Genomic DNA, 13,399 nt, shown 5'->3' on the forward strand with positions numbered 1-13,399 from the left:
TTTCTGCATGTGGAAATAACATGTTCAAGTACATTTGCACTATACAACTTTTTGTTGTTTTAACATGACTGGTCAATTCTGACCTCTTACAAAGCCTGTCTTTCTGCCTCCAACAATTTTGAGGTGTCCATCCCCTGTTCTACCCTAAAACAGATTTACCTCTGACCTTGAGATTAGTACATTTCTGACCATTTGTACAGTGTGATACTACCTAAAAACGTTTGACGGTATCCACATCTCACACATTTTGCTAGTGAAGATACCTATACCTCCATGTCACTGTCCAACAACGCACCAGAGGTTGGCAGCTTTGCGCATACAGGAAATTAAACCCAAACTGGAGGAAATATTTATGTGAAGAATTCAATGAGTGCGAATTCACATCCCGCAATTTCCCACATTAATGAAGACATTTTGCATCTAGGTGACCAAATACCAAAGCCCTGTATTACCCTGTCTGGTGGTGGATATGAGAACAGCTTTCCTGATATTGTGGGTGGGAAAAATACCTGTGACTGATGCATAATGTGATGGTGGCAACACTGTTCCTGCACTCTTTGGTTTTATTCGGAGCACTAGAATTCCAAGACAGCCTTTCTGTACCTCCACACAATGGGCCCGATTCTCAAAGGGCCTCCGCACTTGTGGCGGGGGCCTCACAGTTGTGGCGGAGGCACCGCAGTCATGGCAGGGGGCCCATACTCGTGGCACGACCTCCAAAATGAGAAACAGCAATGCAGGGGTCCCGCCACCACTACAGGGCCCACGTCATGACTGCTGGGCGCCCCAGCCATGAATGTGGGGCCTCCGCAGTGAGCGCTGTGGACTTTTGTGAATCGGGCCCTACGTGAGTAAAGTGTCACTGGTCTTAACTTACTGCCCATGCACCAAATCTTTGCCTCAAATTCAGGGTGCAATGTGCTGGAGAGCAGACATAAACCCTGAGCAGCTCCTTGCTGTTTAATCCCCCGACCGTTAAAAGAAGCTACTGCAATCTAGGTAGGTGTTGAGGTGTCCCTGGTGACATATTGCTCCAGAGATAAAGGTTTCCAGCCTTGATTGATTCTGGCACAGAACAACCTAGAAGCCAAGCAACGAACACTTGAACAACAGGGCCTGCATTAATGATAGAGCACACTGTCTTTGTTTGCTCCACTGCACACCTTTAAACAGGTGTGCAGGGCGAGAAGATGCATAGTGCACCCACTTATAATGAAATTGCTGCCCCCAGGGCAGCCACAAACCTGCGCTGGCCCCAGGGCAGCACATCCAGTGGAAAACGGAGCGGCTGCTTCAAAACTGCTCTGTGTCTCACAGGGCAAGGGCTGTGAGGACTGCACTTTAAACAGGTGAGCGAGATGCCTGTAGTGGGATGTCTGTGGGGTCGATGGACCTCCTTTCGCACCTCCAGTGGGTGGTCCTAGAGGGGAGACACGGACAGTGCCCACCCTTTTTTTGGCGCACTGTCAGTGAATCTCCTAAGGGCATGTTTGCCTTTGTGCCCTGGTCCATAATAGGACATGGGTGCAGAGGCAAACTGATTCCCTAATTTCCATTGGCCCACTCCCACATGCAAATGAGGTAACACCCTATCAAGACAGAGCTGACGCTTCATCGGAGTCAAACCTATCAGTATTACCGAGAGGGCCGCACAAGCAACTGCAGCCCTTTCTGTAATACCATAGTGCCAAGATGGGTGCAACCGCCAGTTGTGCCCACGGGCCACTATCTTTAATACAACCCATGGTCTACGTATCTACTTTAGCACAGGCAGGGTGCCAGCATGACGTGTTCTAGGAACATAAAAATAGACCATCAAAGCGCTAAAAAAAAAAGCAATAGAGGACCTTTCAAAGGTGGTTACCTTCATTAAATGCGGACTTCAGTAAAGCCTCATGGCATTATGATAGATGTAGACCTTGCTTCTTTCATTACATTTTCCATTTTCATTTAACAGTAAAATGTTGAACAATTTTCAATGAGGCAATTCTCCTTTCATTCAAACAACTCAATTTTCACCAATGTACTTTCCAGATGGCATGTTGTTTCGCTTCCATTAAAGCCCTTCAGAGGAACTTAACCTTGTTAGGTTTTGCTGACTTTGAAACTGTAGAACAATTCAAAACGGTGAAATACTCGTGCACCAGTCCAGCAAGGGAACAGTCCCTGGGTGCACACAAATCTGTAATATCAAAAACACAAAAACAGTCCACGGTGGCCCTCAAGGCCCAGTGCTGTTCTCCTCCGCAGAGCAGTTGATGGCCCAGCTCCAAGTTCCACATGCCTTTTCTCGGTTGGCAACTCTGCAAGGAGTTGTCTTGACAGGAACAATGAGAATACACAAATACACTCCTTCTGTAATGATACATCTGTGCCTTAAAGCCAGAAAGCACTGCCACACAACTCAATCACTGGAAGAAGCCTAGTCCTGCTTGAGAGAATCCCTCAAGATGATCTCCTCTCTGGAAGACAGCACCGTTCAGGATCAGAGCACCGCTTAAAGAAGGCACCAAACGTGAAGCCATGCTTCAGAAATGTCACTTTATATAGGCTCTTTTCTTAATTCCAGCCTCTCCAAGGACTGAGACTTTGGCCAGAAGTTTTGGCTCAATATCTGTAGTCCAATCAGTGCCCTGGAGAGGCACCTTCTCCATTCCTAAGGCACCAGCAACATGCTTACAGAGACTGCACGCACTCAAAGCCTTCAGGGAGCAGTTTTAATATTTGATATATTTAGGAAACAGATCCGTACAGGCGTAGTCAAGCATTGCCTGGGGCTGAAAAAACCTTTCAAGCACTCTCATCTAAGATAAAACGAATGCTTGCTATTTAAAGGGGTGATTAGAACAAAGATTCATGTAGTCATGTGCAACTAAATGCTAAACAAAGAATGAACCCATTTTCTAGTGGTGCTAAATTGGGAAATTAGGGATCATCATGTGAAGGAAGCCCAATACACCCAAACTTGTGATGGGTGTTGTTGTGCCAGCATGCAAAACTGTCCATCTATGAAAACCTCTGACCGGGAGCATTGGACGAGGTCTTCCTGTTCCCTGGATAATTCCTTAGGGTACATCACAAAGTTAAAAGGCTGCGATGAGATGTCATCCATAAGAAACGGCCTATATTCATTACTGATGGAATAAAAAGTGAGGATTCCCTCAGTCATGTCCCTTCCCCCACCAAAAACCTCAGCAAAATCTCTCCATGTTTCTTAATAATGCAGGACACTGCAGGCGCAGTCTCTCTTCTACCCTCCCTTAATGCACCTCCCAGGAGGCGCTGAATGAAACTTGAGCAGTAGCAAGGTCAGCAATCCCTTGAGATCGCAGCACACCAGGCGCAATCTGGCCGGGTCTAATCAAAAGCCTGCATGTGTGGCGATAAAATACACATATCTGTGCCAACCTCTCAAGCTTCACTAACAGCAGTATGATTTACGACCCTACGCTGGCGTATAAAAAAAAACTGAAAGCAATATTTTCATTACACAGGTGTCTCAACAAAACAAAAAACAAATAAAGCACGGTCATCAGAGAGTAATGCGCTCCCTGAGTGGCTAAGTGCTGATGGGAGAAAAACAGGAAAGAGAGGAAAGACAGGGCTTGCGTTAACTCTTTTATGGTAGCTGCTGAGAGGTGCAGCGGACAGTTTTCCTCTGCTAGGAAAGAAGGCAGAAAGGAGAGAGCGCCTTGATGTTCTATCATGCATATGTTTTGATGAGATATAAGTACTGAGCTGCATAGAGAGAGACAGAAACAGTATAACAGCAGAACTGGGCTTGCTGTGATGAGGGTCCTACTGTACCTGTAAGAGCTTCCAACGCACGTTAAGGTCATCCAGCTGCCGAGACATCTTTAGCGAAGGACGGATCTCAAGCGGGGCAAGTTGACTGGACATGTCATTCACGGCTTTCACTTTCATGTCGATTGGTGCAATTTCCTCTCTGAATCCCTGGAAGGAAGAGCAGAGCTTAGAAAACTGACTGTGCCACACAATTGACTCTAGACCGCAGGGGAGGCAGATCAACGAGGATTTGTCGGTGCACGTGCTCAATAAAACCACGAGTTTCTTTGATTTACTATACCGAGAGATCGCAATCAGTTAAAAAAATCAGCCAGGATACCTGGGGCTATTGAAGTGACACTGTGGCTTGGTTGACAGTGAAAAGCGCAATTGAAGGATTGGAATAAGGTTAATGCACACAAAGATCAAGGCGAGTTTAGCAATTCATAATGTCTAATGTATTTCTATAGCGTTTTCAGAGAAATCTGCTCTAAATGCATATTCAAAGCAACAGGACTTCCTGGCTCTTCTGGGAAAGATGTAAAATAAGTAATGTAGAAAGCACTGGTAGTGGAAAGGAACAAGAAAGAAGACAGAGGAAAAGAAGACAGAGGAAAAGGAGAAAGAGGTCAGGTAAAAGACAAAGTTCACGGTACTGGATCATCAGTGGAGACAACAGGATTCTTCTATGTTAAGAAAGCTGTGTGTGGTCAAAAATAAGAAGCAAAACAAAAAGAATACAACCATAGGCAAAAAACTATGAAGGCAAAAACATAATTAGTGCTGGCAGCATACGAAGATATAATGTGAAGGCATATTAAAATGAAATGAAAGAAAAAGTTAAAGTGGCAGGATTAGGGGGTGAGATAAGAAGAGAGCATAGGGAATATTTAGGAAGGAGAAATAAGTGAATTTGAACAAAGCAATTAGATTGTTGCAAGAAAAACAACCCAAACAGGACAGGGCTTTTGACAAAGGTTTCCCAGTCGTTGAGGGTTTATGGAAAAACAGATGGAGAAGAAAAACCTATCAAAGCATAGAGTTGGAGAGCATGCAGATGAAGGGAGTTAATATAGCCTTGATATCCACCAACAGGTTAAGGGTCTTAAAGTAACCATGAACTTCACAGTGGAAAGTGCACTCTTCCAAGCAGCCTGCTAAACCCAAAACAATCTTCTCTCGCAACAACATCACTGATCTGACTAATGCAACAAAAAAGCGATCACTGATGAAATCTAGTCAGTAGTTAATTACCTACATTCTTTTCTCAAATAACAGTTAATTTCATTAGGCACCATCAAATGGGGCTCAGAAGCATGGTGCAAGTTTGTGGCACTTCTTACTTTACATGAATGAGACTAGGGGCGAGGGAGGGAGAGGGCAAAAGAGGCCATTTGTGCAATATATAGCTCGGAAGAGTGGTTCGAGTTGGATGTACCGCCCTGATGAGTCAGTTCGATCACGTGTCGAAGTGTGATTAAACAATCTCAAACCTAGCATAGCTAATGGCCTAAGATACAAAAACTAGACTGCAAACCAGACAATGTTTTTAGAGATCTAGTTTATGAAATTGCTTCATTTTGCTATGTTGCTAATGTACTAATACACCACATCACAAAATACACAGTAGCAGGAGGTCGAAAAACCTCCTCAAATGCAGGGATTGAGGCCTGCTAGAGACAGCTGATCTACATTCATGTATTCCCCGTATATGCATTTGAACCTGCTTTAAAAGATATTTCTTTGCAGGGAATGACAGGAGGCAGACAGTGTTACCTGGACCTCAATTTGCTCTCATAAGGTCACCTACCACCATTCACAAAGTTAGAAGCTGTCTCACAGGGACAACGGTTTGTGACTGCAGTTGCGGCTGCAGTCCACTCATGCACTGCAGTCTAAATAAGAGCAAGGAAGGGACATGCTTCTTTCACACCCCCTCCTCTTTGCAATTTGGAGGCACTTTGTAAACACACTTTGAAAAGTGAAAACACTTTAACTCACAAAGTAATTTAGCGCAAAGTGTCTCTTAATTTTGGGGTCACAAAACCAGTGATTCTGAGAAACACAAGCTTGAGACCGCAATATTATTTTGTAGATCAAGAACAATGATATTTTACTCACAATCTAAAGTAATCACACTGAATTTTATTGGCTTTACTGGCTTTTAATAAAATAGCTTGAGTGACAAGTTTAGTATATGACAAAAAAGGCTCCCATATAAGTCAATCAACCGAAAACTGCTACTGTGCATAGTTTCCTTACTGCCAGAAAGTTGGGAGTGCACCGTGCTTAATTTGAGCCGGTGGTTTCAGGTGCTTAGCACTGGCACTTAATCTCGAACACCGGCGCTTTTCATTAGCACCAGTTAAAGACATATTCATTTATGGGGAGATGAGTGATTTGCCTAGAATCCCTGGATGTTGAGCCGACGCAGAGACACAAACCTGGTTCCCCAGCACCAAAGTCAGCAGCTCTGTCCATTACCCCCATCGCCCCACCCCCTTTCATGGTTAGTAGTTGGTTCTTTTGTAGGCGGCACTAACAGGAGAAATTGGCTGGGCAAGCTGCTTCCTGATGAGAGCCGCAGCACTATCAGAAAATAACTGACATGACTAAAATGGAATGTGCACATGAGCACAGAATCTTTCTCACATTATGACTTCTCAAGGATGCAAGTTTATTTCCTTTGGTGCTTCTTGTACTGCCCCACCTTAGTGAAACAGGATAAGGTGGTCTTCGGGAGTGGGAAAAGGGGAAGTAAGAAATGAATCTCAGCACCGCCTGCTAGCAAAAATGCAGTGTCCATAATGTTCAGGTAAAAAGCAGATAGGGCAGTCACTAAGAGAAATTACACCATGCTTCCCATTTGAAGACAACTACAGTTTGATCAATAGACTCCGCTCAAGAGACTGCATATTTTGAGGGAGTGCTCAGAGTGCACGCTTAAATAAACATTAACAGGAGAGTCATCGCTTATGCAGTTTTTGCAGCGCTTTGAGTGTACGTCCTCTTGGTTTGGCTGTAAAGGTTCCTACTACCCTGAAACAGGACATGGGGTTTTACCATAAAAGACACACATTAAAAAGCACAGAAAATTGCCTTGGGAGTAGAAACACAATGCCCTTGGGTTATCTGGTGAGTGTGCACTGAGGGCAAAGCAGTTTGATTGTCCCAAACAACATAAATGTAAACCCAACAAGGGCAAAGAGGGGGCCTAAACAGGTATCAATAATACCTTGAAATTAGTATTTAGCTGTGTAAAACACCAAATTAATACTATTTGGTGTTCTTTGCAAGGAAGCAATACTCATGCTACCAATACACACAACTTAGACTTCATTCTGCAGCTCTACAAGCAGTCTAAAATAATTTCAAAGAGGTCTTAACTATACCTATGAAAAAAACAGGGTGCCTTTTCCTGATTGTTATACCTTATTCGGTGTGCCTCTCCCCCTGGGGGTGGCCACCTCTGTGTGTACAAAGATTGTGCAGTCTTATTTAGGTTACCAAATTTACAACATGAACTAACGACCCTTCAGTGTCATAGGGGACCATATATGAAACAAAGACTTGTTTAAAAGTTGTCATACATTTATTCAAAAAATATTTTTGTTAAAAAAGGTCATAGTACTACAAAACTGTTGCATTAAAAACCATTACACGATATATGTTCAGTTTATACAAACAATATTAATAACACATTTCTTAAAACCAATTACAGTTATTTTAAAAAAAAAGGATTTTTCCTTATGCAGCATTATTTCCAAAAAACATATTTGTACAAAGGTAATAAAACACAAATGATAGGAACAAACTGTCGACGCGGCGTTTCGGTGCCTCTTAAGTTCTTGCACCTTCTTCAGGACTCGTTCCCTGATTGGTCACATCTACAAAGACATATATCATAATACATTTCATTAGGTCCCATCTACTAGTATCAGTTGCTTATATTCAATACATCAATTGGTCAGCCTAATATTTGGTAACCTATATAGTGTCTTCTGCACATCACAACTCGAGATTCGTTCCCACTCCGTTGCTATCTTTTTTCATTATCTTTAAATTGGTAGCCTGATGGGCTAAGCGGTAGTATGGCAGTGTTTCCTTGCACCATTATTTAGACGATTGACTCAGTTCATATTTACTCTACTGGACAATCCTTTTTCACACTTCTAACAAAAACCTTTTGATTATATCTACATGGTTTTCACTGGTGGGTCCCTTGGTTACGACCCTGGGGCCTGGAATGAAATTCTTTTGCCTTTTGACTGTGTGGGTCCCAACAAGTTTATTACTCAACTTACCCAGGTGGTATTCCCTGGATCTTTTTGATCATATGAGTCTGTTTAACCTCTGCTCATATTTTCGTTCCCTTCATTCATATGGGATTTTTTCAACCAGTATTCTTGGTCTTTCCTCAGAGACTATGGAAATTAACCACTTCAGTACTATAAAGTAAAGGGAAAACATATCAATATATTTATTTTTTCTTTTATGGGTGATTTATATTTGCGACTAACTCCTGTTTAGTCCAATAATTAAGAAGTAGGTCTATTTAATCCTCACCGGTTATAGTTTCCAATTCTACTTTAGTTATCAGGAGGATGCCTCTGGGAGCTCCCTTTCTTTTGGGTTGGATACTTCACACACCTGCTCCGTCTAGGGATGGGATAATCTTTGTTAGTATTTCCCTACTACTCCTTTACTTTATCACAATTATCCCGGGACCACCAGACAGATTTACTTTGGAAAGGGACTTACAACAGTTGATAAGAAAAATTAGATTACAAAAATACTTTGAGGGCAAAGAAAGAATGCCTACAGACAACAAATCTGGTCTACGCCCTAAATCAGTGTGGACCCCGTTGAGTTCCATGGTTAATAAAAATGTAGACACTTTTGAAAGGGTTATAACAAGAGGACTTGAAGATATACTAGATCAGAGGTTGTGGACAAAAAACAATCTAAGCTTGGAAGAAAAAAAGGCATTAAACAATCTAGAAAAGGATGACAGTATCACTATTAAACCCGGAGATAAGGGGGGCAGTATAGTGGTATTAGAGACAACAGACTATGAGAAGAGGATGTACTACCTCTTAGATAATCCAAACCACTACACAAAATCTAACATGACAGAATGGCAGAATCTAAGTAAACGGATAAAAAGCCTGCTCTTACTAGCCAGAGAAGACGGCATAATCAATCAGGAGGAATTTAATTTCCTTAATAATGAAAGCCCAACGATCCCAGCGATTTATGGGTTACCTAAAGTACACAAGGACATTAACAACCCACCCATGAGACCAATTGTCTCCAGTCTAAATTCCCTTACAGAACCACTAAGTAAGTATGTGGACAAATTTATTCAACCTCTGGTTACAGTGCAACCAGCATACATTAAGGATACAACAGAAATGATTAAAAAAGTAGAAGGAACAACATTTAACCCCAACACTCAGTGGATGGTGACGCTTGATATAGAAGCGCTCTATACAAATATCCCCCAAAATGACACCATTAAAGTAATCAAAAAGTTACTGCTAAATGGGGAGGAAGACCTATCGGAGCACTCTATATTCATACTAGATTGTCTAGAACTTATCCTTAAAAATAACATATTTTTATTTAAAGAAAATATGTACAAACAAACGAAAGGGACCAGCATGGGAGCCACCTGTGCTCCCAGTCTGGCGTGTCTATACGTAGCGGACTTCGAGACAAAACATATTTTTAACCCCATGGCGCCATTCTTTGAAAACATCCAAAAATGGTCAAGATTTATAGATGACATTTTTTTTATTTGGCAAGGAGATAGAGAGGAACTAATGGAATTCATTACCTGGCTAAACTTGGGTGATGAAAATCTAAATTTCACCTCAACGTACAGTAACGAGGAGTGTGACTTTTTAGACATTAAAATAAAAAACATGGAGGGGGTCTTAGGAGTGGAACTCTTTACAAAACCGACGGACCGCAACACAATGCTCCACTTTAATAGTCACCACCCGGCCACTCAAAAAAATAACATACCGTTCGGTCAATTCTTAAGGGTCCGGCGAAACTGTACCACTATGAAAGAGTATGATACACATGCAAATGTCCTAACGAAAAAGTTTGCCGACAGAGGCTATCCAAAGAAAATGATAAAACAAGCCTACAAACGGGCAAAATATTACAATAGAGAAAGTCTTTTTGAACCAAAAACTAGACCAAATAATGAAACAAAACCTATTGTATTTGTGACAAACTTTTCATGTGTATCTAACAAATTGAAGAACTGTATCAATAGCAATTGGAAGCTGCTAAATGACCCAGGCGAAATGCCAATCCCCAAACCAATATTTGCCTTTAGGAGAAACCGCACAATCAGAAACTGTCTAGTTAAAACGTATCCCAACAAAATGAAAAGGAATTCCATCAGAACCCTAGATGGGTCAACTCCAACAGGCAACTATGCCTGTGGAAACTGTAAAAATTGCCCCTCTATAATATCAGGTCCAAATATAACCTTGGGCAAAACAACACATACGTATAAAGAACTATTTAATTGTAGGACTAACAATGTCATATATCGGATCAATTGCCCTTGTGGCAAAGTATACATAGGAGAAACCCAACGAGAGATCAGGACAAGAATAACGGAACACAAATCAGCCATCCGCACGAAAAAGCTGACAGCACCCCTGGTAGCCCACTGGATAGAAATGGGTCACACAGTGGAAGATGTACGGTGGTGTGTTATGGAACAAGTCAGTATAAATAAGAGAGGAGGAGACATAACCAAAAAACGTAGACAGAGAGAACAATATTATATGTCCAAATTCAAATCCCACAAAATAGGTCTGAATAATAAAGAGGAATGGGAAAGAATACTGTAGGAAAATGTTGGACCCAAACTAAGGGCCATAGAAAACCCAAACAACAGGAGTAGGCAGTATGCGCAAGATGAAGGGATCTGGCATTTGATAAACTCTAAAGTAGCGCTGTAAACAACCATCGAGATATGTAAACAATGATCCCCTTCGGGAACGACCAGACAATAGGTCTCATAACTACAGACAATGCCCAACATTAAAAGAATAATGCTGTAATTAAGGATGTCAAAAAAAACTTTTTAGATGGTCACAAAAAATGCGCAGCATAATAATAATGAGGAGACCCAAATCTATAGCCATAACAAAAGACATATGGTAACAATGAATTGAAATACTGAAAAGGGCCCTTGCTCCCCAATCCAAGATGGCGTAGACTATCAGCAGAAAGTAAACGAAAAGCAGGTAAATTTGGCATTGAAACAAACATGTATTATCAGACAGCAGAAACAATAGCATCTACAATAGTTTAGAGGTAGCCAGGTACCCAAATATGTAATTACGAAGTGGTCGAATAAACTAAAAGGTCTCCCAATCCAAAATGGCGACCGCGGAATGAGCGGAATCCAATTGGGTTTTAAACCCATTAAGATACAAACGGGCGAAAGTGGTCTGCTCGCTAAATCAGAAAAAACAGCAAGCGACAACCTACCGTAGAGTAAACGCGGCACGAAAATAATAGAAAAATAAGAAAAACATTTTACGAAGAAAACGGCCAAATAACTCAGGAGAGCCCCGCAAATACGACAAACGAAATACACGTTTATGAAATCAAATAAAAAAACACAGGGAGACTAAACAGAAATAAATTTAACTCAAAATGCTAATAAGAAATAGGGTTTTAACCCACTACAAGATGGCCGCCAAAGTCGGGTCACCAAGCAATTACACCTACAAACAGCAACCAGGTGTAATTGATAAAACAAATAATGAGCCAACCCTTGACGGTATAAATACCAGACAGAAGGGAGTCTCAGTAGATCGAGAAGACTCAAGAGACCAGGAGGACGCCACGCAGCTCAGCTCCCTTCACTAAGTAAGTAAAGATAGGGTAATGACTGTGCTGATAGGAGTAGAATGTTTTTTTAAAAAAGAAACAGACTGTTTCTGACCCAGCCTTAATATTTATCCTTTCTTAGAAATACAAGCCAAGTCAAAAGGCTTCAACTTAAAGACCACCATCCCCAAGAGTGAAGTAAATTAAGAGTAACTCTAAAATCTCAATGAGGTAAGAAATGCAAAAGGAAAGGGATAGTTGTGATAAAGTAAAGGAGTAGTAGGGAAATACTAACAGAGATTATCCCATCCCTAGACGGAGCAGGTGTGTGAAGTATCCAACCCAAAAGAAAGGGAGCTCCCAGAGGCATCCTCCTGATAACTAAAGTAGAATTGGAAACTATAACCGGTGAGGATTAAATAGACCTACTTCTTAATTATTGGACTAAACAGGAGTTAGTCGCAAATATAAATCACCCATAAAAGAAAAAATAAATATATTGATATGTTTTCCCTTTACTTTATAGTACTGAAGTGGTTAATTTCCATAGTCTCTGAGGAAAGACCAAGAATACTGGTTGAAAAAATCCCATATGAATGAAGGGAACGGAAAATATGAGCAGAGGTTAAACAGACTCATATGATCAAAAAGATCCAGGGAATACCACCTGGGTAAGTTGAGTAATAAACTTGTTGGGACCCACACAGTCAAAAGGCAAAAGAATTTCATTCCAGGCCCCAGGGTCGTAACCAAGGGACCCACCAGTGAAAACCATGTAGATATAATCAAAAGGTTTTTGTTAGAAGTGTGAAAAAGGATTGTCCAGTAGAGGAAATATGAACTGAGTCAATCGTCTAAATAATGGTGCAAGGAAACACTGCCATACTACCGCTTAGCCCATCAGGCTACCAATTTAAAGATAATGAAAAAAGATAGCAACGGAGTGGGAACGAATCTCGAGTTGTGATGTGCAGAAGACACTATATAGGTTACCAAATATTAGGCTGACCAATTGATGTATTGAATATAAGCAACTGATACTAGTAGATGGGACCTAATGAAATGTATTATGATATATGTCTTTGTAGATGTGACCAATCAGGGAACGAGTCCTGAAGAAGGTGCAAGAACTTAAGAGGCACCGAAACGCCGCGTCGACAGTTTGTTCCTATCATTTGTGTTTTATTACCTTTGTACAAATATGTTTTTTGGAAATAATGCTGCATAAGGAAAAATCCTTTTTTTAAAAAATAACTGTAATTGGTTTTAAGAAATGTGTTATTAATATTGTTTGTATAAACTGAACATATATCGTGTAATGGTTTTTAATGCAACAGTTTTGTAGTACTATGACCTTTTTTAACAAAAATATTTTTTGAATAAATGTATGACAACTTTTAAACAAGTCTTTGTTTCATATATGGTCCCCTGTGACACTGAAGGGTTGTTAGTTCATGTTGTAAATTTGGTAACCTAAATAAGACTGCACAATCTTTGTACACACAGAGGTGGCCACCCCCAGGGGGAGAGGCACACCGAATAAGGTATAACAATCAGGAAAAGGCACCCTGTTTTTTTCATAATTGTTGACCCAGTCCTTTTCCTGACAGAAAGGGTAGCTCCCTACTCATAACTTTTCCGTCTTAACTATACCTGCACTGAAAGCTATAAGCCACTTCACGTCTGCCAATGGTGAATCACCCTTTTAACTAGATATAATCTATCCATCAATCTTGATATCTTG

At 41.1% G+C, this 13,399-nt stretch overlaps 1 protein-coding gene across 4 annotated transcripts in view; it reads right to left on the reverse strand.

Moving 5' to 3' along the window:
* The window catches only part of UTRN (utrophin), a 1,497,630-nt gene that overhangs the window by 387,319 nt on the left and 1,096,912 nt on the right, over positions 1 to 13,399 (reverse strand). For all 4 annotated transcript variants that reach the window (XM_086927281.1, XM_086927282.1, XM_086927283.1 and 1 more), the window contains one exon: positions 3,808 to 3,954. In XM_086927281.1, coding sequence (XP_086783407.1) covers positions 3,808 to 3,954 — 147 coding nt within the window. The remainder of the gene's footprint in view (positions 1 to 3,807; positions 3,955 to 13,399) is intronic.

The sequence above is a fragment of the Lissotriton vulgaris genome, chromosome 6, assembly GCF_964263255.1.
Source record: "Lissotriton vulgaris chromosome 6, aLisVul1.2, whole genome shotgun sequence".
NCBI classification, from domain to species: Eukaryota; Metazoa; Chordata; class Amphibia; order Caudata; family Salamandridae; genus Lissotriton; species Lissotriton vulgaris.